This window comes from Ammospiza caudacuta, chromosome 5 (genome assembly GCF_027887145.1).
Source record: "Ammospiza caudacuta isolate bAmmCau1 chromosome 5, bAmmCau1.pri, whole genome shotgun sequence".
NCBI lineage: Eukaryota > Metazoa > Chordata > Aves > Passeriformes > Passerellidae > Ammospiza > Ammospiza caudacuta.
The window spans coordinates 66,068,439-66,090,252 of record NC_080597.1 but is presented as its reverse complement, the minus strand read 5'-3'; the positions used below and the strand labels follow the sequence as shown (position 1 = coordinate 66,090,252).

The window sequence follows — 21,814 nt, the reverse complement described above, 5'->3', positions numbered from 1 at the left end:
TTAAGGAATACTGCTAATATAGTTTCTAAAACATCTTGGTTTAAAACTTTTTCATTGTAATGACCACAACAGATAGCCTAACATAATAAGTGTTTTTCTGACCAGATAGATGTAATTGGGGGTTTTTCTCCCTTTTAAAAGCATCATTCTTTGGAACCAGTTCTACCATGCATCCTTGTCACTGAGTGTTCTCTTTTATTCCCCTGCCTCACAGACATTTTAACCTGACAAATGGGTTTTGAATGTGAAAGATTCTTATATTCAGTGACCTGTGACTGATGGACAGCAGAAGTTCAAGAAAAAACTTCAAAACAAAATTAGAAAAAATAGAAGCAAACAAAAAATAATGTTGAAAGAAATATGTTACATAGGAGGGAGGGCAAAGGAAGCAGAGTTCTGTACCCACATCTCCTTTCCTAAGTTTACATCAGCTGTTAACAATGCAGGTTCATTCACACTTCTTGGCTGGTTGTTGCATCTCTGTATCTCTGTTTGACAGGCGCATCTCTACAGCAAAACATGTAAAAATCAGGGCAGTGCTTCTTGCTTTAGATACCCTTGTCATTAAAGACAGGATTCTCCGATCCTTGGCTTTCAGCACTGAGGACAGCAAACCATGCTTTGTGAAGGATCTTACCAGAACACTTTCCAGCTAGGAGTCATTCTGATAACCTACTTGTCTCCATTATTGTTTTGCTTGCTGTTTCCTCCTCCTTGAACAGCCTTCTTTAATTTAACTAAAGCTTTACAGAGAAACATTGAAGCAGATAGCACAAGGTGCAGATTATGCTTATAAAAAAAATAACATACACAACTCCCGCCCCATTCCCACTCACAAAACCAAGAAAATAAAAATAAACCAGATAAGTTGTTGTAAAAAATAGATCATATAATGAAACGTTACCTGTATAACACTTAGATATAATAAGCAAACATATTCCATAAATAACATTTTGTTTTCAATCTACATATAGCCAGCAAAAGCCCTGATACAGACTCAGCCATATTGATACAAAACTCCCTATTTTACATAAATAAATAAAATAATTACCTTAAAGTAATAGAGCTGAAGCTATACTAGTGGTTTTATAAAACTGTATAATTGAAGAAATGAAATCTCAAACTGAAAACAGCTCTGGATGGGAAAGTTAAAGTCTGTATGTTTGCTCTGTTAGGGGGCACTGCAAAACCACAGTGTTGGAATGAGTCCCAACAGCTGTATTCCACTTGGACATGTGTTTAAAAAAATCTGGGAGTCCACCACCACACATTCAAAAGATTCTGAAGTCTAAATACATGTAAAAGTGTTAGGCATTACACATGCAGAGGATATTAGAGTAAAACCTATGATTATAGGAAAACAGATGTAAATAAAGAACTGGAATGGAGCTATCTCTTGCAAAGGAAAAAAAGTAGATCTATTACTGAGGAAGGTAAGTATGGAAGGAGTACAATGTGCCAATAATAGCAAAGAGAAATTGAACAAGAAAGCAATGATAAAACAAGATGAAGAAAGTGACATCAAAATCAGGACATCCTTATGAAAATTCCAGTTTGATCTTCCGGTTTTTATGAACTTCAGTGAGACTTGTGAGCAGACAGAGAACAGACTCACAGAACAAGCCCAAGAAGTGATGATCTTCCAGTGGCCCTGCCAAAACTGTCTGGATTTGTAAATATTGATGTAAGAAGGAAAAAGATTTTATGAAGTTCATTATCACATCACCATTTCCAGTCATAATTGGATTATTATTCTGGTCTCCCTCCCTACTGGGGATGGCATGCTAGGCATGTTGTTGTTTTTTTTATTGGAAACAAATTCACCAAGGAACACCCTGTTTTAGGATTACAAGATCTAAAGTAGTCTTTAATTGCACTTCATGACAGATGAAGCTTTCTACTTTGATTTTCTTCAGAATTGTTTTGGGAATTGGAAAGGTGGAAGAGCACTGAGTTGATGTCAGAGTTCATCAGTTCTCCAATCCTATTTCTCTTTGACTCAGGGATCCCTCACTGCCAGCCTAGATAGACACAGCATTAAGTCTTGAGATTCAACAGATTATTCCCTTAAAAGCAGGTTTAAACTTTCATGGTCTTGTTACACTTAGTCATGGCACCTTCACATGCACTGAGACTTTTATTTGAGCCCATAGACTCTGCAGAAAGCCCAGGCATATATCTTAATTTAACCTGGATTAATCTATCACTAGATATGGGAAGGAAATTCCCATCAAAGGACCCAGAGGTCTACAGGAGCTCATTCTTTGCATGCATCCTCTGCCCATGTGGTTGTTAAACTATTCTCAACCAGTGTTGGAGACCCACAGCCATAAGTGCAGCTTTGTATAAAATCATATATCAGATCATACACCACAATTAACTGTGGCAAGACTTTACGGCCATTTATGGATAAGATATATGGCAGCTCCTCACAGGAGAATGCTGTAAGGGAGAACCTCATCACTACACTGGAATTAAATACTCACAGTGTATTTTATATAGATATATAAAATTTATGTAATGTATGTAAATACTGACTTAATTCTGACAGCTGAGCAGGGAGCAAGCTACAATGGCAAATTCTGAAAAACGTACCTATGTCTGTGCTCCCTTAGACAAGGATGTATTAAAATAACCATGAAAAAAGTTTGGAGAACTATTCGTGCCTTTGTTACCTTTTCCCAGACTGGCAGAGGTCTATCAGGATTCCATTTCTCAAGCAATCCTAACATCAGGGAGAATCACTGAAACTAGTTGGTGATGGCAATATTAAGAATAAAGCTGCAAGGCCCAATCTCAGAGCAGGACAAGAACATGGCACACACACTGTCAGTGGCAGTCATATTGAGCTGATTCTGTCACCAGAGACAAGGGACATAACACAGACCCTGTGGAGCACAGTCCCCGCAGCCTTTGAAGATTCAGACACTACTGGAAACAATTTAACAGGTCTATTTAGATAAGGCTCATGCTAACTTATATTTTATTCTTGCCTCATGCTGAGGACAACGATTGGCAGAGCTCAGCTTGCAGATCTCTATCCCTTCCTGTCCTAGAAGGAAGGGATAAGTTCCTTACGGCTCTCAGGGGGATTGTTAAGCATGTGTGGTGTTGCTAGACATGAGATAGGATCAACAGATCTCTTGTTGCCTTGAATGGTATCGCCAGCAGCCAGCATGTTTATTGAAACCAGTGTCAAACAAAGAGACTGGCTGAGAGCTGCAAAGGTACAGAAAAACATTAAATTCTTGAAGAATGAGGGTGAAATGTGCTTTTTTATAGGCAGTATACGTCTGTGACATTTTGTCACTTTGTGATCCTTTTTTACATCTTCCACAAAAGCCATACATCTGACATTTTTGACATCTCTAGTTTCATTGTCTTGTCAACTCATTTTTCTCAGTCCTCATGCACCATTTAGCCCTATCTCCAGTTCCTCATATCTCCTTATGCTACATTATTTTTCTCATTTTATTGCATATTTTTCTTATATTTTGGCAGGACAGACATCTGAAATCCAGGCACAGCAGAATTCTGTATCTTTCATGCTCTGCAGTTCTTCTTTGACTCTTCAGTCTTTTTTCCTGTTTGTTGCATTTCTGTGGTTTGCATTCCTCTTTTTTTTTTCAGTTGTACACAGCTGGAGGTAAAACCAGGCACAATGGACAGGAGGCTCCTATAGTGTCAATTATGAGCTTCTGTGTTGCTGCATAAGAGTCTGTGTGGCCTTGCTTGGTTGTTCCAGCTTGCTGGGTGGTCATTGCAGTGATGCTTACACCAGCAACAGATCTATGCTCTGGTCAGGTTCGTGGCATTCTGCAAACCAGCACAGTTTGTATATTTAATAATTTCCCATAATGATAAAGTTCACAGCAACCTTATCTGTGGTTATTCAGAAACCTTCATCCACCCACACCAAGAATTATTCCTAGCAGAAGGGAAGAGTTGGATATCCAAGAGCCAAGGGTCAAAAAAGACAGGCAGAAAGAGGGAGTCTGTGTTTTATTTGGAAGGAAACAGAACTAAAGTTTCAAATCATGGAGGATATAAATATTACATTTAAAATTGCTGTCAAAACCCAGGTATGAGCATTTGGCAACATTTAAAGCTGACATTTTCCTCTTTTTGCAAAAGAGTTACAGAGCTCCTATCAAACTCTTAATCTGATATTTAAGCCCTCTCTTGAGCCGTGAGAAAAGTCCCCTCTTTAAGTCCCCTTTGAGAAGTCTGGACTCCAGGCTTCTGAGCAGTAGGGTGGGATATAAGAGTTGGCTATAGCTAACTATGTCTCCCAGAATTAATTTGTTACCATTAAGACTCTTCAGGCTTCTCAAAGGAGCAGGTGGTATGTGGGCATCTGTGCTCTCTAAGTGCTGTACAACGGTGGAGTTTGACAAGGTAACATAAACCTGTCTCCCTGCAATATGACATTTCCAAACATCTCAAGTCAGGGCACCCTGAAATCACATAAATTGTTCAGGGTTCAGTGAATAGATAATCAGAGATGAGTTAATTAGGATCCCACAGTTCTTGGAAAGTCTTTTATACCATGCAAATCAGAAGTCTCTTGTTTCATCATGGTCTTTTTTCCATTTCACATTTCTTTATTCCTAGAAGTTGCACACATTTAGCTTGGTGTTCATCTAGTCCCGTAATCACTGTGTCCCTTTTTTGCAAACCTTGATTTTTAGGTTCTTAGTAGATCAGTTGTCTGTTTCCACCAAATAAGCAATCATTCCCTTTCTGAGGCTTGGATATAACATAACTTCCATAGATACTTGTTAAAAGTCCATGTTAGCATGTACAAAATATCCTCACTGTTTTTTAAAATTATTTTTCAGTTGCTGTTGTCTTGCATCTCAGAGATGAAAAAAATCCAACAGAAATGCCTGGACTGCCACATACCATTTTGTTAGATTCCTACTGCACAACCAAATTTTGTACCAGAAACCACATGCAGTCCCTGTAGTTTCATACACAGGAACCTTCTACCATTTGTGATTCTGGTCTCCATACATTAATATTGTAAATACAATTAATATTGTATTTCTTCAGTCCTTCCAGAACAGTCTTTGCAGGGTTATCTCAGCTGTATTCCTGTTGCTAAAGGAATATGGAAAATGGGAAAATACGAAAAAGCACTGATTATCAACAGGACTGATTGGTTTTTGTCAGTGACCATCAAATCTAATCAAAGCTTAAAAGGAGGAATGAACAATTTTTTACTCTGCAATAAATGGAAATCCTTGAAATCACTTTGCCATGCAGACACCACAATCTGCACTGACTCCTCACTTGTGTAGAGCCTCTCTGAGATTTCTTGTTAATGAAGAGCAGAGCATCTATTTGGGATGCTCCATCAGTGATTGGCCCCACATTAAAGGATGATTTCCTACAGTCTGCAGTGGAAAACACATAAGGTTGCAATCAGCAAGAACAGTTAGCAAGAAGTAGCTCAGCTCAGCTTGAGAGTGATTAGAGCAAAAAACATTAAAAATAGAGAGAAACATTTGTCACACAGTAAAGAGGGTAGGGGACAGATACAGACATTTCTTTGTCCAATCAAGAAAGCTGCAGCAAGGAAACAGGAAGAATGAAGGAATAGCTTGATCAGTCATGAGTTTTTACAAACATTTAAGGCAATGCCAGCATCCAGAAATGAATAAAGGACTTACCAGTTTAATCTTTAATTTCTGATATAGCACACTAATGAATCCTATTTTATATTGAAAACAAAGAATAGGACTGACATACTGCTGAGTGACTCATGAAAATCCTCAGGTTTTCCAGGTGCTAAAAAGCAGTGAAGTCTCATGTTCAGAATATTGGAGGAAAGTGGATATTGCTGCTGGGAAGCCTCTTTGCAAGTTTACTCTAATCACAGCAAGCACAAAGGTAGGAGGAGCAGTGATAGGTCCTAAGAGCCAGAAAGTCTTCTCCACATGGTGTGCTGGCACAGCAGGGACTCAGCTGCTGAGCCCTTGACGTGAGTGAGGGCTTGAGAAGGCTCTCAGAAACCCCACTGCAAATTTGGAATATATATAATACTAATATTTAGAATAATCCCACACATCAGGGGCAGAAGTACACCCCAGGAAAACACAGTGCTCCACCAGCAGCAGCTTGGCTAAGGTTTTGTGCACACATGTGGAAGACAAATGCCCCCAGAGTGATTCATGCCAGTTAAGCAGCCCATCTTTTCTACATAAGTAGCACTTACTCTTAAAACCTGCAGCATACCTGGCTTACTTTATGCAGTAACATAAATCTTACCTTCATAATAAGCATTCAGTGAATGTCAACACTGTCATTTAATGGAACAAAAAGACAAAGATATTCTTTGGCCCATCCATTTATTCTGTGATTTGTGATCCACCTGAACAGCACAGGAAGATGTTAGCTATGCTTCCCCACCAAACTGCATGTCCCTTTGGGGTAATCTAACTCACACTCCAATTCCCTACTACATACATCACTGTCCAACCTCACTTGTGGAGAGACTAGGTGTGATTGATCTGAACTCAGGGAATTCAGCTGGGATACTCAAGCACATGAGCTGGATGCCAGCCTGTGGCAAGAGGAGCTCAATGCTGGGTTTGTGTAATTGGCAGAACTCAAAGAAGAATATATTGACATGCAGACATAAAGCTGATCAAAATTCTGCTGTCTGCACAACAAAGAAATGCAAACTGAGGCCCTCGAGGATCCTGAATATATTTTGACGATATAAAAGCTTAATAAATCAAGAGTTAATTAACTGTTGGTGAACTATTATTCAGCATTCCTCCAAAAATCTGTGTGTATTTTTAAGAATCTGTTTGCAGAAAGGTTAGGATAGGAGTATTCCTCTCACACACTTAATTAAAATCTTTCTTACAAAAATGTATCCAGTTTGGCACATTCAAAACATCCTTCTAACTCTATGCCTAGTAGCAAAATCTTTCAAGCCAGCTGTGAAAAAAATACAAGTTAATAATTGTGATAAAAATAGTGAAGTATTAAATTTTAAGACTAAGATACTTAGTTGGCAGGCAGGCATCTTATTTAAATCTGGGATTTATGGAATATTTATGAAGGTTTTCAGGTCTAAAAAATTAATTAGCCCTAACTGAAAAATTAGGAATCAAGTGTTGGAAACAAATGAGTACACCACATGATGCTGCTCTGATAATTAAAACAATTTGTCCAGCCACAAGAGTGACATAGGCATCAACTTCTCATCTGTATTTTCCCAAATCACAACAAGTGGAAACTGGGAGAGGTCATCTCTAAGGATAAAATGAAAGATATGAGGCCCATTGCTATGGCCCCAGCCTAGTATCCTCATTCCAACAAGGACAAGTAGAGGATGCTTAGAAAAGGAATGTAGGACAAGTATGAAATTATTCTTCACTGTGTATAACATCCAAGATGCTGTCATTCAGGACGGTCAGGAGTTTATATATTTTTCTATGCTAGGACTCAGTGTTAGGACTATTTTTAACCACTTATTTGAATGTATTCATGCTTTTGACATTCCAGATATAATGTATCAATGGATTTCAAGTCAAATTGCCTGCATTGTTTGCAAAAAGCGTCCTTTTTTTGTTTGTAGTTATAATATAATAACCTTACTTCATCATTCTGCATATCATTCTTTATTCTATTGATCATGTACTGAACCTGACCAGTCTATTTCACCTTGCATCAAAAGGGAGCTGTACTTTACCCCTGACCAGCCTCACTGGCCTCCTCCAAGCCTTTTCTCAATGTATCACATTCATTTGGAGGTGAAAGCACCAGAACAATTTGCAGTTTTCAGGATATTGCTGCTCCTAAATGACACAGTGATGGCTTCTCCTTTATTCTCCACTTTCCCTCTAGCAGCTGGTATTCTGTTTGGGTTTTTGGCTGTGCTGACATTTTCAGCTTAGTGAGCTGAGCACAAGGACAGCAGGATCTGTGTTTTCAGGGGTGATGGCTGATTCAGAGTGATGGACTGTATAGTTTTCCACATGTACTATACTTGCTGCTTAGCACTCAGCACCACTGCATTTCACATGCTGCTTTAGCACACAGGATTCTGCCATCTTTTTTTAGAGCTTTTAAGTTTAGATATAAGAATACTGCATGGTAATGTGCTGTCTGCAAATCCTATCACCTGTTCCCCATACCATTTGCAAGTATGCTGAGCAGAACAATCATTTTGATAAAGTCTTTTGATTGTGAAAATTGACCACTTATTTAAAGCATTTTATTCCTGAATTTAATCTCCTGCTTAGAAGAACCTATTCTTTTTCATCCCACAGCAGAGCCTCTATTGAAGACTTTACTATTAAAAGCTTTCTGAAAATGTCAGTATACTAACCAGATCACATTAATCTATATATCATTGAGAGCTCCAGTGACCTGCAATAGATCTGTGAGGAATGGCTTCCCTCTACAATAGCCACACTGACCCTTTCCCACTAAATCATCATTATCCATGTGCCAGCTAAGCCTCACCATCCTTATTGCTTCCTTCCATCTGCTCAATTGAACATGAGACTCGCTTGGTTACTTTCCAAGACCGTTCTTAAAGACTGGTGTCACACTTGCCACTTCCCATTCCTTTGAAATTCTGCAATTTACTGATTTAGGCGGTAGATTATATCCTATAGCTACTAGTAGAACAGCTTCATATCCAAACTCCTTTAGAACTGAGGATAAAAGTCATCTGTGTCTGGTGGTGTCTCACTTTCCTTTTCATCAGTCTGCTATAAAATACTTACCACGGACCCTGCAGTGAGCAGACCCTCTGCAGGAGTTTTGCTGCCCTCCTCTTCAGTGAAAATTGATGAAAAGAATTAATCTGTTTTCTGCAGTCTTTTCTACCTTGTGCCCAAACTATCTTTTGAGATCTGACAGACTCCATGCCTATGGTGTACTTGAAAAGATCTTCTTAGATCTTATATTTCAGCATTTTTCCTCCTCAAAATCTTTTTGTGGCTTCATCTTTATCTTGTTGGAGTTTATGTTCTTTTCTGTTTTGCTGTGTGGATGCAACTTTGGATGAAGCAATCTCCATTCTCAGGTTTCTCTGTAGGATCTGTAAAATCAGCTTGTTGGACCTTGAAGTTGGTTTGCTTTTGCCTGATAAGAACTACCTGAGGCCATCAAGAAGATACCAGAAAATTTTCTTCTTCCTTTTCATAGTCTCTATTGGTTCCTATCCCTGATTTTAATGGTGAAGTAGATGTTATTAATATAACATTATGCAACAATGAGTTATCCTACCTCTGATTTTAAAAAGTAATAGTGTATCAAATACAGTAAGACAATGCATTTACCTCATTTACCTTTTATCTTTGACAGCTTTATTTCACATATACATGGATTATTTTGCAGCAATGTTGTGAAAGGCATCAAGTGTACTGTAGTACCAGAATGTAGTACCATTTTGTAGTACCAAATGTAGTACCACTTTGCTGTCTTTTCAGCCCTCATGACTGACAACTCCATTTTTCCCTCTTGCACTCCCCACTCTGCAAACAATCAGGCACGTACATTGTCCTCTTTCCCAAACAGCACTACCATTTCTCTCTCTCAGGAAAAGGTGAAAAAGTAAAAAGAAAAAAGCTGGAGCTCCTGCTGAGGAGTGGTGGGAAGGCCTTTTCTTGTTCCGCACCATGTCCTATGGCCCCTCTCTCCCCCTTCTTTTGGGCAGGAGTCAAGACCATCTCTCTGTGGGAACAAAGGGCCTGGCATTTCCAGGAGTAAAAAGCTGCAGTTGCTTAAATAGATGGTTGGCCACAGAAAAAAAAAAAAGACTTTTCCACTTCACTTTTATGTGGTTGGTTCAAAAGTAGCATGGGACATGTTATTGTAACTCCCCCAAAGGGAAATACCATGTCTTCTGCTGAAACATCCTAGCTCACATACCTAAAATGCACTGGAGGGAGTCCAAGATTACCAAAAGCTCACAGCTTTGCTCAGGCTGTGTGTTATACCTGGGATTTCCATTCTCTGCTGTGAGGAGATTTGCTCAGCACATATCCAGCCTGTACCTAACTCCAGGCAATGATACTTGAGCTTGACAGTACTTGGAAATTCACCAAAATAAATACTCTGGAATTGCCTTTTGGTCTCCAAGTACTGAAAATTTTTCAGCCTTTTGAATTGACAATAACAACCTCAACAAATAACATGTAAAATTGTTTCAGTTATAAAAATAGAATGCCCACATAAAAATAATTAAATGTGATTTGTCTCTTTCCTGAGGTTTAATTATAAAATGTATTAATAAAATGACAGATAGCAATGCCCTCCACACAAATCATTTGAGGCTGCTTTTATCATTAGGTTTAACATGGACTGAAAATGTGCATACACAATTAATTTAATTTCATGCAGCTGGGAACCATACACCTGCTTGGAGACTGTTCCTTACGCACCAATGGAGGCAAACATACACAAGGCTCTCATCCCTGGCTTAAAAGAACACTCAAGCAAGGAAAAACCTCTTTACTGCATTAAAGCTATATGTGTTTCCCTTCTGGTTCACTCTGTTTCTGAAACCCTGTTTGTGTGTATGGTTGGCTTTTTTTAACAAGGCCAGTAATAATTGCTTTAAAATATGGCCAGAGCCAAACAAAGGCTCTGCAGATAAACCCACATGTATACTTAAGGCACTTTATTCTAATGATTTGGAGAAGCTTTACAATTTTCTTTCTAATTAACCTATCAATAGTGATGTTACTTAAACATTCCTTAGGAATATTATCTTCCCATTATTGCCAGAAAACATGTTGCCCAATTTTATAGCTCAGTTGTTCTTACACATGGATGGAGCATCTGAATTAACTTGAACTGAAGCAGATTTTGTAAAGAAACACTTTCCATACACACAAACTACTTTCATAATTGCATTTAAATCATTAATATTCAGATTTCAAAGCATTAAGGGGTTGAAGCATTCAGTGTTTACTTTGTGCTTGCACACTGTAAGAATATAATAGAGGAGTGTTCTGCTTACCAAGTGGCATTGGGTTAGGAGGAGAACCAGTGGGCTTGGGTAGGTATTTATCCCAAACTTGGAAACGCAGCAAGGGTCATATTCTTCAGGAAGGAAAATACAACACAAAGCCAATGTGAATAAAATTTCCAGATTCATAGCTGCAAAGAACATGAATTTCTTCAGAATAAATTCAGCTTGGGCAGCAGCCAGACAAGCTTCCCAGGTTGTCTTGCCAACACCCTTCATCCTTCATCTGCTGCGAACATCTGGAGGACATAGAGGTAAATCACTGCTGTTTTGTAATCTTTGCTGAAGACCTCCAGGAAGGTTAAAAAGCAGAGCTGATGCCGGCCTGGGGAGTGTTCCACATGCAGGGCTTGCCTGTTGGGACTGGGAAAGGGTACATGTGTCACATGTTTAAAGAAACATCAAGAACTGGAAAAAAAGAGGTCTACTGCCTGATGAGAATGTGGAGATGGCTGAAATATTCAGTGTGTTCTTTGTATTAGTCTCCATTGAGATGTTCACAAAAACATCAGCAAAGAAATTAGTATAAATCAGAATAAAGAGAAAACTGCTTAAAGCATACTTAGATTCAAGTTTGCAAAACTTGCTAGTGCTCATGTATGCTCAATGACTAAGGTAAGTAAATTTATAGACTATCAGTAATTATGTCTAACAATTCATGGAGGACAAGAGAGTTAGACCAGAGAAAGCAAAACATTTACCCTATTTTTAAAGCCAAATAAAAAAAATTCCTTTAATTTTTTGTGCTCAGAAACAATCTGTGACAAGTTACCAAAAAGTTGAGAAAGTTCACTGGCATGTGAATTGTGGAAAGCAAATCTTGTCACACCAGTCTAATTTTCCTTTCTTATGTCTGATTTTCATTCTTATTTCTAAATAAGGAAAAGAAAAAAGGGGGAGGAGAAGGTACAATCTTCCTTTCACCTTTTAACACTACCTTCTATGAAATTCACATGAAAAGGCTGAGGCCCTAGGTGGAATCTCTTTTAACCCGGTTACTGTCAATAATTCCTCTCGAAGGCTGCTCTGAATGATTTGCTCCTTAATAGTAATTACAAATGTAGTTCTGAGGTGTCTGGGATGAAACCAACTCAGTTAAATATTCCATTATTAATTGAAGACCTATTGATAAAAAATAAAATAGAATTTGCTGATGCCAATATGTCACTATTCACAGGGAGTTTAAAAAGAATTTGAGAAACAAACTTTTTCAAAATAAAAATTTTGTACTAAAGCAGTCAATCTGATAAAAGTCAGAGGTGCACAGTGCTCAGTTTAGGGCAGAGAAATCAGATGCAAAATGATAAATGTGAGATAACTGCTCAGAATCCAAACTGACCACAGGTTGCAAATCTGATGTGTTACAAAAAGGCAAAGAATTTGTTCTGGGAACATTATTAGTAAATGTGGAAAGAATGTTTTCATTTTGGTCTGTTCTACCTACCCTCCCACGTTCATAATATATTCATTTTGGGCACTGTGAACAGACATGGAAGGATCCAGAAGAGAAGTGTAGAGAAATGCTCTGTGGTATAAACTTCAGGAATCATCTTTTGATCCTAAAAAGAGAAATGAGGATCCCATGTAGCAGACACTGATTTTATGTTTCCAATCACCTCTGGCCTCACCTTGCTGTATTCAATATGTGGGCATATCTAAGATCCTCTTTAAACATCACTGGATTTAGAAAATAGCTCCACAAAGCTAAAAATTTATTCCAGAATAGAAATGTTGAGGGAGAAAGCATATTTGAATGCCTGGACAAAGGGAGCCCATACAGCAGGGTTTTGTCCCATATCAGCCATAAGAAAATCTGCATCATGGAGGGAAAGGAAGGGAAGGTTATCAAGGTTTAACTGCAGGAGAAAAACAAGAATTGTTCCTTACTGACACATGGGGAACAGCTCCTCAGCCTGTTTTGTATGAATTTCCAGATATGAGTGCAAAGTCTAATTGAAGCTTTTCTCGAGTAAGAGTGTTGACAACTTCTCCTTGTTTCCGCCTCTAATCAGAGCTGGGCTTGTGCTGCAACGGCAGAATAATTCAGCTGTACATCAGTCAGCCACAAGACACAAAAGCAAGGAACACAATTAACCCATTGCTCCTGCAACTATTCATTATAGCTCTGGTCTCACCCTTTCTGATGTAGATTTCAGAGCACCTCATTTTTGCCACCTTGTTTCTCTCCCCTCCTTCAGTCACATAACCAAGCTGCTAGCCTTTTTTTTAAGCTTTCTCAAGATATTTGCACATAATATTTCAGAAGGAAATATCAAATCAACTACAATATTTTATAATGAAAGAAAATACCAAATGAGCCACGTGCTGCCTACAGAGAGAAAAATTGTGAATTCACAGAAATACAGAAAAGGTTACATTAATACAAGATAGTTCCTGCATAGTCACCAGTGAAAACAGAAGGAAGGTAAACAGCAAGGGAAAAATGTGACATTAACTTAACCTTTTTACATATTAAACTGTATTAAAATCTTTCTGTCTGTCTGCTCTGGAGTACAGAGGATTTTATTTGAAGGACTGCACATTCCCAAGCAGCTTTCAGTACTAATTTTAAAAGCTATTTATCAAGGAGTGTTAAAAACACCTCTTTCATTTGATCTAATCTGGCACTTCTATCAAGGCATGCTAATAAAAACATTTTAAATACCTTCTGCAAAATATGGTCTACCCAGGCAATGTTCCACAAAAAAAAAAAAAAAAAAAAACCAAAAACAACAAACAAACAAACAAACAAAAAAAAAAACCCACACCACTGTCCTCAAGCATTCTGAAAATCTGACTTTACTTTTACAGGACTTCTATGGGGTTTAATTGTTTCATGAGGTTTAGAAACAGGTTTTCCCAAAATCATTTAATTTTGTCTGTATTTGGCCTGACTGATATCCTTGTGGGGATGCTACAAATCCATCTTCTGTCTGTGTTACAGGAGTGGCAGCACAGATTTTTCTCTTTTTGCTCCAAGAGTGTGAACCAGCAGCCTTCTCCAAAAGTCTGGGGGATGCAGAGAGCCCTGTATGGCCAGACCTGGGGGAAATCTCACCATCATCCTGAGAGCACCTGTGTTCTGTGTCAGTGTGGCCTGAAGGCTGCCAGAAATATTTTAAATTTTGCACAGCATGGTACAACCAAATTATTTTTTTTTTAGAGAGAAAATCAGCTGAGGAAGAAATTTGCACTGCAAAAATAATCCTGCACAAAATAATTCTGATTTTTTTCCCTCCCCACTGTTAATACTGCAGCATTTACAAAGTGTAATAGCAAAGCTAATAGGTTTTATTTGGATCAATGGCTTTTCAGTTACACAAAGTATCAGCATAGATTGCATACAGGATCCTGGGATGATGCAGCTCCTATTGACAAATATGAAATCTATGAATTCCTATTGAGAAACACTGTCATAGTACTTCTATTAGCATTCTTTCTGTCTCTGAGCAAAAGGAAGGACTAGATAACTTCTTGACATCCTTTCTAGTTTTCTTTGATACTAGGAGTTGTATTAACATTTCATATTGTGTGCATTTATTTGGTAAATATTATATTTCAAACTCAGGAAAGAAGGAAAACCTCTGAAGGATTACACTTTGAGCTGACAGAAGTACAACTGTAGCAAAGAAAACATACAAAATAGAAGATATTTCCAAGGCCAGCTAAGAGCTGGTTTTGTTAAGACAGTCTCGTAAGAGGGAAAGAAAGTGTGTGTCACCTTGAAGTCTGCATCATCTCTTGTCACAGAGGCATTTTATGAAAAATCCTTTCCTTAGGATTTTTCCTCCTGAGAAGCTGGGAGGCCTCAGGAACAAAATGTAAACATTGATTATCTGCTGCTGTGGAATGCAACAGGTGCATCTGTGATTGGCCCATGTTGGTTGTTTCTAATTCATGGCCAATCACAGCTGGCTCGGACTCTCTGTCCGAGACACAAGCCTTTTTTATTCATTCTTTCTTTTCATCAGCTAGCCTTCTGATGAAATCCTTTCTTCTATTCTTTTAGTACAGTTTTAATGTAATATTTATCATAAAATAATAAATCAGCCTTCTGAAACATGGAGTCAGATCCTCATCTCTTCCCTCAGCCTAAGACCCCTGTGAACGCGGTCACAATCTCTTGTCTAGATGTGTAGGCATTGTTGGTTTGGGTGGTGAAAACCCTGTGAGGAAGCTGTAGGAGCCCAGTGAGGCAGGTGAGATCCTGCTGAGCAAATGTGTTCCTCTAGCACTGACAATTGAGTGTGCTGACCCACTCACTGGGACCCTCCTGCCCTGCTCTTGGCTGCCATCACTGGACCTGCGCCTCCACCAGCCCCAGGAGATCATCCCTGCTCCTGGGTTCACTCAGGCTGCCCTTCCAGGGGGGCTGGGAGGCTTCTGCAGCACACAGATCCCAAAGCTGTGGTGCTGCTCACAGGAGGGTCCCGTGTCACCTCTCTGTGTGCTGGTGCCAGGCTCTCTCCAAGGGGTCTCACAGCACTGCAGGCTGTGCAGTGCTGCTCCCTACACTGCTCTGAGCTGTGCTGACCAGGCACAGCAGAAAGCAACTGCTCCCCTGCTGAAGGCTTCCAGCACGGAAAGCCAGCCAAAACCAAAACATGCAGGCTGGAGGCAAAGCCAAGCAAGTTGGGGTGGATAGGATGTGCAGACATCAGTGCCACATTTAACTGCTGTAGAAATAGAGCAGAAAAATGATGATGAAGCCAGCTCTAACTGGAAATCTGGCCAGGAGATGAGTGGCAGAAATCCACAATCAGAACCCCGGAGTCAGCTGCTCTAACTAGACAGTTCAGCCACAGGCTGTGCTTACTCCCAGCAAAAAGCTCCTGTGGTAAATAGTTCAAAGCCTGCTCTTTGAACCCCAGCAAACCTGCTTGTCCTGTGTCATAGCACTAACCTTTCTTTGTTTAACAGTGTGCTGCATAACGACTCTTAATTTGGTGTGAAACTTTACGACCGAGGTTTGGAAATTCAAATGATGGAAGTTTCTGTTTGTGCTTTGAACCTCTCTTTTCTCTATGAAAACAGCAAGTGCAACAAAGTTCTTCTCAGGCTCACCCAACACTGCATGTTACAGAGCAGCAGGGATAATGTTCCAGTGATTCCACCACGTCAAGCAATTCAACAAAGCCTCTTATGTGCAGAAGATGTGAGCAAGTTACAAAGGCATTGCACTGATTTCAGCAGAAGACAAGCAGCATTTGATATACCATATTCAGAACCCACTTTGGAGGTTATTTGATCTGCCAGTAATATTCCTCAGATAGACAGGAACAAATTTTCCTTGATGTGTCTGTCTGTCATTCAAGTAACCTGTGATCCATTGAATATGTCTCTTCCTGAAACACTCATTTTACTGCAATCCTGTCTGACTCAATATTCTTCTTACCTGACAGGTAGGAGATCAAATAATTGAAATCAATGGAGAAAGCACAAGGGACATGACACATGCCAGAGCAATAGAGCTAATCAAGTCTGGTGGCAGGAGAGTGCGACTGCTGTTGAAACGTGGGACAGGCCAGGTCCCAGAATATGGTGGGTTTTCATCTTTATATTTTTATATGTGCATGACTCTATACAATTTAACTAAAATGCTTTTGAATTAAGTAACAATTGCAGATATTTATATATTGTAATTTGGTGGAGCACATTAAGTATTGCCTTAAGTGCTTACCTGCGATGGGGTGGATTTACTCACATGTGTGTACATCGATGTCATCTGCTGCCCTCCCAACACAGGCAGTGGCTTCCAAGATGTGCATTGGAGGAAGCACTACAAACCTCCTAGGGGACATCTCTGAGCGTGCTGGGAGTTGCTGATTTGCCCGTAAACTCTCCTTTTCTTCCTTTATTGGAATTTCTTCCTTATTGGTACTTCTCTGCACATTTTGAGTCACAGCAGATGATCTTGTTGCCATGCAATTGAGTGGCCCAGGCTGGAACTCTAAGCATTGTCAAGAATGTACTCCTTTCTTTGACAACTTCACCCATTGTATTCTCTCTGACAAAATACATGGATGATCAATTAGAAGTCAGTTATTAATTTAAAACATGAGATTTTGCTCATTGTGGTGGGAAAACAGGATCCATTCTTCTTATATTTTGTTTCAGAGAGATTTCTAGGACTTTTTAAATATTTCAAAAAGTATGAGTCATTTAGATAGTATAGAAACCTTATTTCATAACTGAAATGACAAAAATTAAAAAGAAATTATCCAAAAGTAATTTCAAAGATGAAGAGTTTTTTAAAAAAACTGAAATCAGGGCTTACTGTATAGTATGGTGTAACAATCTCATATATTTACATAAGTTGTATGATGTGCACCTCTGGGCCTTAAATCTCTCAGGAAAAGGGCTACTTTTTAATGAAAAGTTTCTTTATGCTATGAGGTCCAAAACTCTATTAAACATTTTTACTTTTCCTTTTAAAGTTCCAGAATGCCTTCCCATTAGAATCAGAAATTACAGTCACATAAAAATTCAAATACTTAGGCTTAACTGTAGGTTCAGGTGAGCCTTTGTTGCCAACATAAATTCAATACCTCTGTTAAAGTCAGCTGCACTGAAAGTCAATTCTTTCCCAGCTGTCAATACACAAGGTAATTGCACTATTTTCTTCTCTAAACAAGAGCTAATTCTATGGCTAAACCAATACTCAGGACACTGTGTGCTGCATTATTTACAACTTTCAAGGGCTTCTGAATAAAGGCAGAAAAGATGGGCCATAGCCCACCCATCTGGTAATAAAGTTAGTGATTTATACTTTTGGTGAGTAGAAACAAAGCCAAAATGGCTTCCAGGGGCTCTGATAAAATCACACTAAGACATTTAATTTTAACCAGTGTGCAATCCTTTCAGAGATACCTCAAACAGAAATTCAGATCACCTCCAAAACTGTTTTATGGGAGAGGTGCATCATTTTTAATGAAAGAGCAAACAAATGGCCAGGACTGATGCAGTGGCAGTAATCCTTCTCAGACAGCAGAACCCTATACCAGCAGTCCTCTGCCTCCTCAGAAAACAATTTCATCTAATGTAGGCCCAGGAGGCTGCAATGAGCAAAAAATCATTTGCAGTTCAGACCCGTTCCATATCTGAATTTCTTAAGGTCCCAGTTCCAAATGACACTTAAATCCAAAATAAATTTCCATTATTTATATAGCCTTATAAAATTGTACATTATTCCCATTAAAAACATATTTTAAAAAACTTTAAAATATTATTAAAAAAAAAACCCAAAACACAAATAAAAAAAACCTTCAGTGTAAGTATCATTGATTTAGGAAAACAAATCTTCCAAAATGTCCACAGAAGATGATGAGTAGAAAATGCATATAAACCACTAGAAATTGAGACAAGCTTTTAGTGCTAAGAGAAAGCAACAAGGTTCACAGTGTTGTTTAAAGCCAAGCTTGCCATTTGGGAAGGCATTTGGAATAATTAGCATTGGTTGTTTAAAAATGCAGATTACTGAGACATAAACCTTGCTACAAAGAAAATTCATCAACAAAATGCTTTTTAGTCTGCCCATTTTTCAAACTGCTTCTCCAGATTACAGCTTTAGAAAGGAGGAGAACTAAGTAGCTGAGCTTGAAAGGCCATTTATCCTGCTGCACTGAAAAAGGAGTAAAAGTGTTCAGGAGTTACTTCATAGTGTACAAACAACTTGCAGAAAGCATCAGAGCAAAGGAAAACATCTGCAGTTCTTAATCTGTGAATTGTATCCAGTCTGGAAGGGGAATGGAAGCAAAATGAGAAGATGCCTGTTGAAATTAACTGAGATAATTAAAGTCCTCCCTAGGTCATTTCCCAAAGGTGTGAGAAATAGTCTAAGAACAAACAGAAGGTGAACCTAAATTCCAACAGCAGCCTGCCTAGGAAGTTAAAAACAGAAATTAACAAGCAGAACCAATTAAAATGAGAGCCCAGGTCTCAAGCAGGCCACATTTCAAGGTTAAGTCATCATGATGCAGAGACCCCCAGAAACATCTTTTGCAAATGTAAAACTGAATGCAGAGAAGATTGTGACTGTAGGCTTGAGGATAAAGTAGTCCTGAGGACAGCAGACAGTCAATATTTAGTAACTCCCTCTTCCTTCAACCAGAATTTCACAGCTGAGATGTAACAAGACTAATTGGAGCTCTTTTTACTGAAATAATCAGAGGGTTTTTTAAGCAATTACATGTCAGAAATATTTCTTATACTCATCGGGGTCCAGCTGTGGAGAGCATTGTAGGAAATAAGACTTGGTTGAGTATAAAAATGCAAGGCTGGAGGACAGAGCTGGTATTGGGACTGCAGTGGTGGTGTGCAGCAGAAGCCTAGGGATAAATAAAACAATAGCACAAGTGTACCAAGGTCCTCTCCTGGAAATTCTCTCTCAAGTCCCTGACAGGCAAAATGATCAAGGACATCCTAAGCCAGGTTTAGTAATGCTGTGCTTTCCAACAGCAGCAACACTGATTCACAGCACTAAAAAGGAGAAAACTTATTTAGAGCTACCAAAACCAGCCAGCCAAGACTGCCACATTGTTGTCTTCAGCCTTCAATTTCTTGATTTTCCTTGTGTTTTAAACTCCAGTGCAATGTTTCTGTTAGTACAAAATATGGTGGTATGTACTTATGTGCAAGAAATCTCAGTGTTTAAATGATTCTGTGATTGACATCTGTAAAAGCAGTGTTAAGGAAAATTCATCAATAATGAGAAAGTGATTTGTGAAAGAAAAGGATGTGTACTGAAAAGAAGAAAGCACTTCATGAAGAAACAAAGAATGAGCTGCTGAGAGAGTGTAAATCTGAATGAGTTATGTCAGTTTATACTGCCTGGAAATCTGTCCATTTCCAATCTTGAAAAATTCTGGTTGAGCTGAAGCACTCTTCAAACCTAGGGTAAGAAATAAAGTGTGCTGTGAATGCATCATTTACCTCCATTCCAGCTGCTGATTTTGCTTGAAAACAAATGCCAGGGATCCCAGCCCATTTCAGAGGCAGCAATCCCCTTGTAGCAGGCACAGAATGTAAGCCAAGGAGCTCAGATATGATTAATGCTCCAAAACTACAGCTGATTTCACAGCAGGATGCAACAAAAGAAGTGTTGGAAACAGGTGTTTTATCACCCAGCATCTCAGAACATGTTTGCTGAGGATAAGGATAGCCAGAGGAACTGTGCTTCCATGGGAGATGAATTATCACAGCTCATCCTAACCCGAAGAGCAGCAGCATCATGTTTCATAGGAAACAGTCTGCCAGCTGAGTGCTCCAGAGAACCAAGTCCAAGCAAGAAATCATATTAATGTGCAAGAAAGCCTAGAAATACTGCTGGGAATCCTGATCCCAAAAAGCACTTAATGCCTGGGAAGTCTGGCTGCAGAGAGTGTGAGGATTCATTCATGTCACCACTGCAGAACTGAGCACTTCTCCCACCAGCATTAAAAACAATCTGAATGAAGTGATGGATCAAGACATTTCTTGAAGTGGCTGCCTAATTTCCCATGTGTGCACCTACCTAAGGGGTCACTGACTTCAGCAGGAGCTGCTGGGTGTGCAGCAGCTCTAAAAATCTGCCTGTTCACACTGTGGGAGCCTCATTACAGATGGTTAAGTATTTCAGGCCTTAGGCATAACTGTAGAAACATCAGGAGAAGATGCACAGCCAAACACTGGGACAGAGCATCATCCTCAAAGGCAAAATGAAGGAAAGCTGTTCACAGAATCCCAAAATGGTAACATTCAAGAGGAAGTAAAACTGACATATGAGTCCCTCCATCCAGCTGTGAGTTCTGCAAGAAGCAAGTTACATCTAATGATTGATCAGCCCCAGAAAACTCCAGTTTTTGTGGGAACATAGTCCTTCCTCTAGATGTCTTTAGAGGAAGCTCCCCAGGAAAGCCTGTGGTGTTTCACTCTCGGTCTCAGCAGTCCTGGCAGCTTGTTTTTTCTGGCTTACTGCTCCTGGCCTTTCCTGACTGGAGATTTTATTACTCACAGTGCATTAAAATATGTAAGTTCCTAGAAGTTCCTGAAAGCAATGAGTCTTACAATCAAATGTAAAGGTGGAGAAGGCTGAGGCAGGTTAGCACCTGTAGGTGGATTCCATCCCTCCAATAAGGAATAAGCCCCTGCCCCAGTTGTTTTCTGTCTGGTAGTGCAGAGGGAGCAAAAACACTGAATTTCACCTGTAAGGAATATCTAAACTATTAATAAAAAATATAATTTGTTTCCATTCCCACTTCTAGGACTACAAAATCAAGTTTGATATAAGGTTTCTATTAAGTTTCACTTTGTTTAAGTTGCTTAAGAGCTCCTGCAGGAAGTTATAAATTTTAGAGACTCCAGCCCATTTACACTGAGATTTTGGAAAACTTTTCCATTGCCCTATCTTGGACATCTGGATCTGGCCCTGAGCATTCTAGGTCACGCTGTGATGTGACACTAACAGATACACAGAGCTGTGGGAACTGGAATCACTGAGGTTTGGAGAACAAGGAATCTGCATTGTGTGGTGATGGTTGGTGCTTTATGGATCTGCACAATCATGGTGCCTTCCCTCTCTTCCCCTTCTTTGTTTGGCTTTCTTAGAAGACATGTCCTGGGGGTGCATTGTGTATTTTTGGAATCTCTGTTTCTTCACACAGTGCCAAATTGTGTACACAGCTCACCCCATGGGTTCATTACACACAGATGGTTTTACAGAACTAGAGTTTAGATTTACTTTGGGGCTGTTTAAGGGAGGAAGATTAAAGTGTCAGTATATGCAAATTGCTGGTTAAGAGATAAAAGCCACAAGTTATTTAGCAATAAGTCATT

General features: G+C 39.2%; 1 protein-coding gene across 2 annotated transcripts in view; it reads left to right on the top strand.

Moving 5' to 3' along the window:
* MAGI2 (membrane associated guanylate kinase, WW and PDZ domain containing 2) overlaps positions 1 to 21,814 on the top strand; it is a 704,016-nt gene that overhangs the window by 664,231 nt on the left and 17,971 nt on the right. For both annotated transcript variants that reach the window (XM_058806060.1, XM_058806061.1), the window contains one exon: positions 16,405 to 16,543. In XM_058806060.1, coding sequence (XP_058662043.1) covers positions 16,405 to 16,543 — 139 coding nt within the window. The remainder of the gene's footprint in view (positions 1 to 16,404; positions 16,544 to 21,814) is intronic.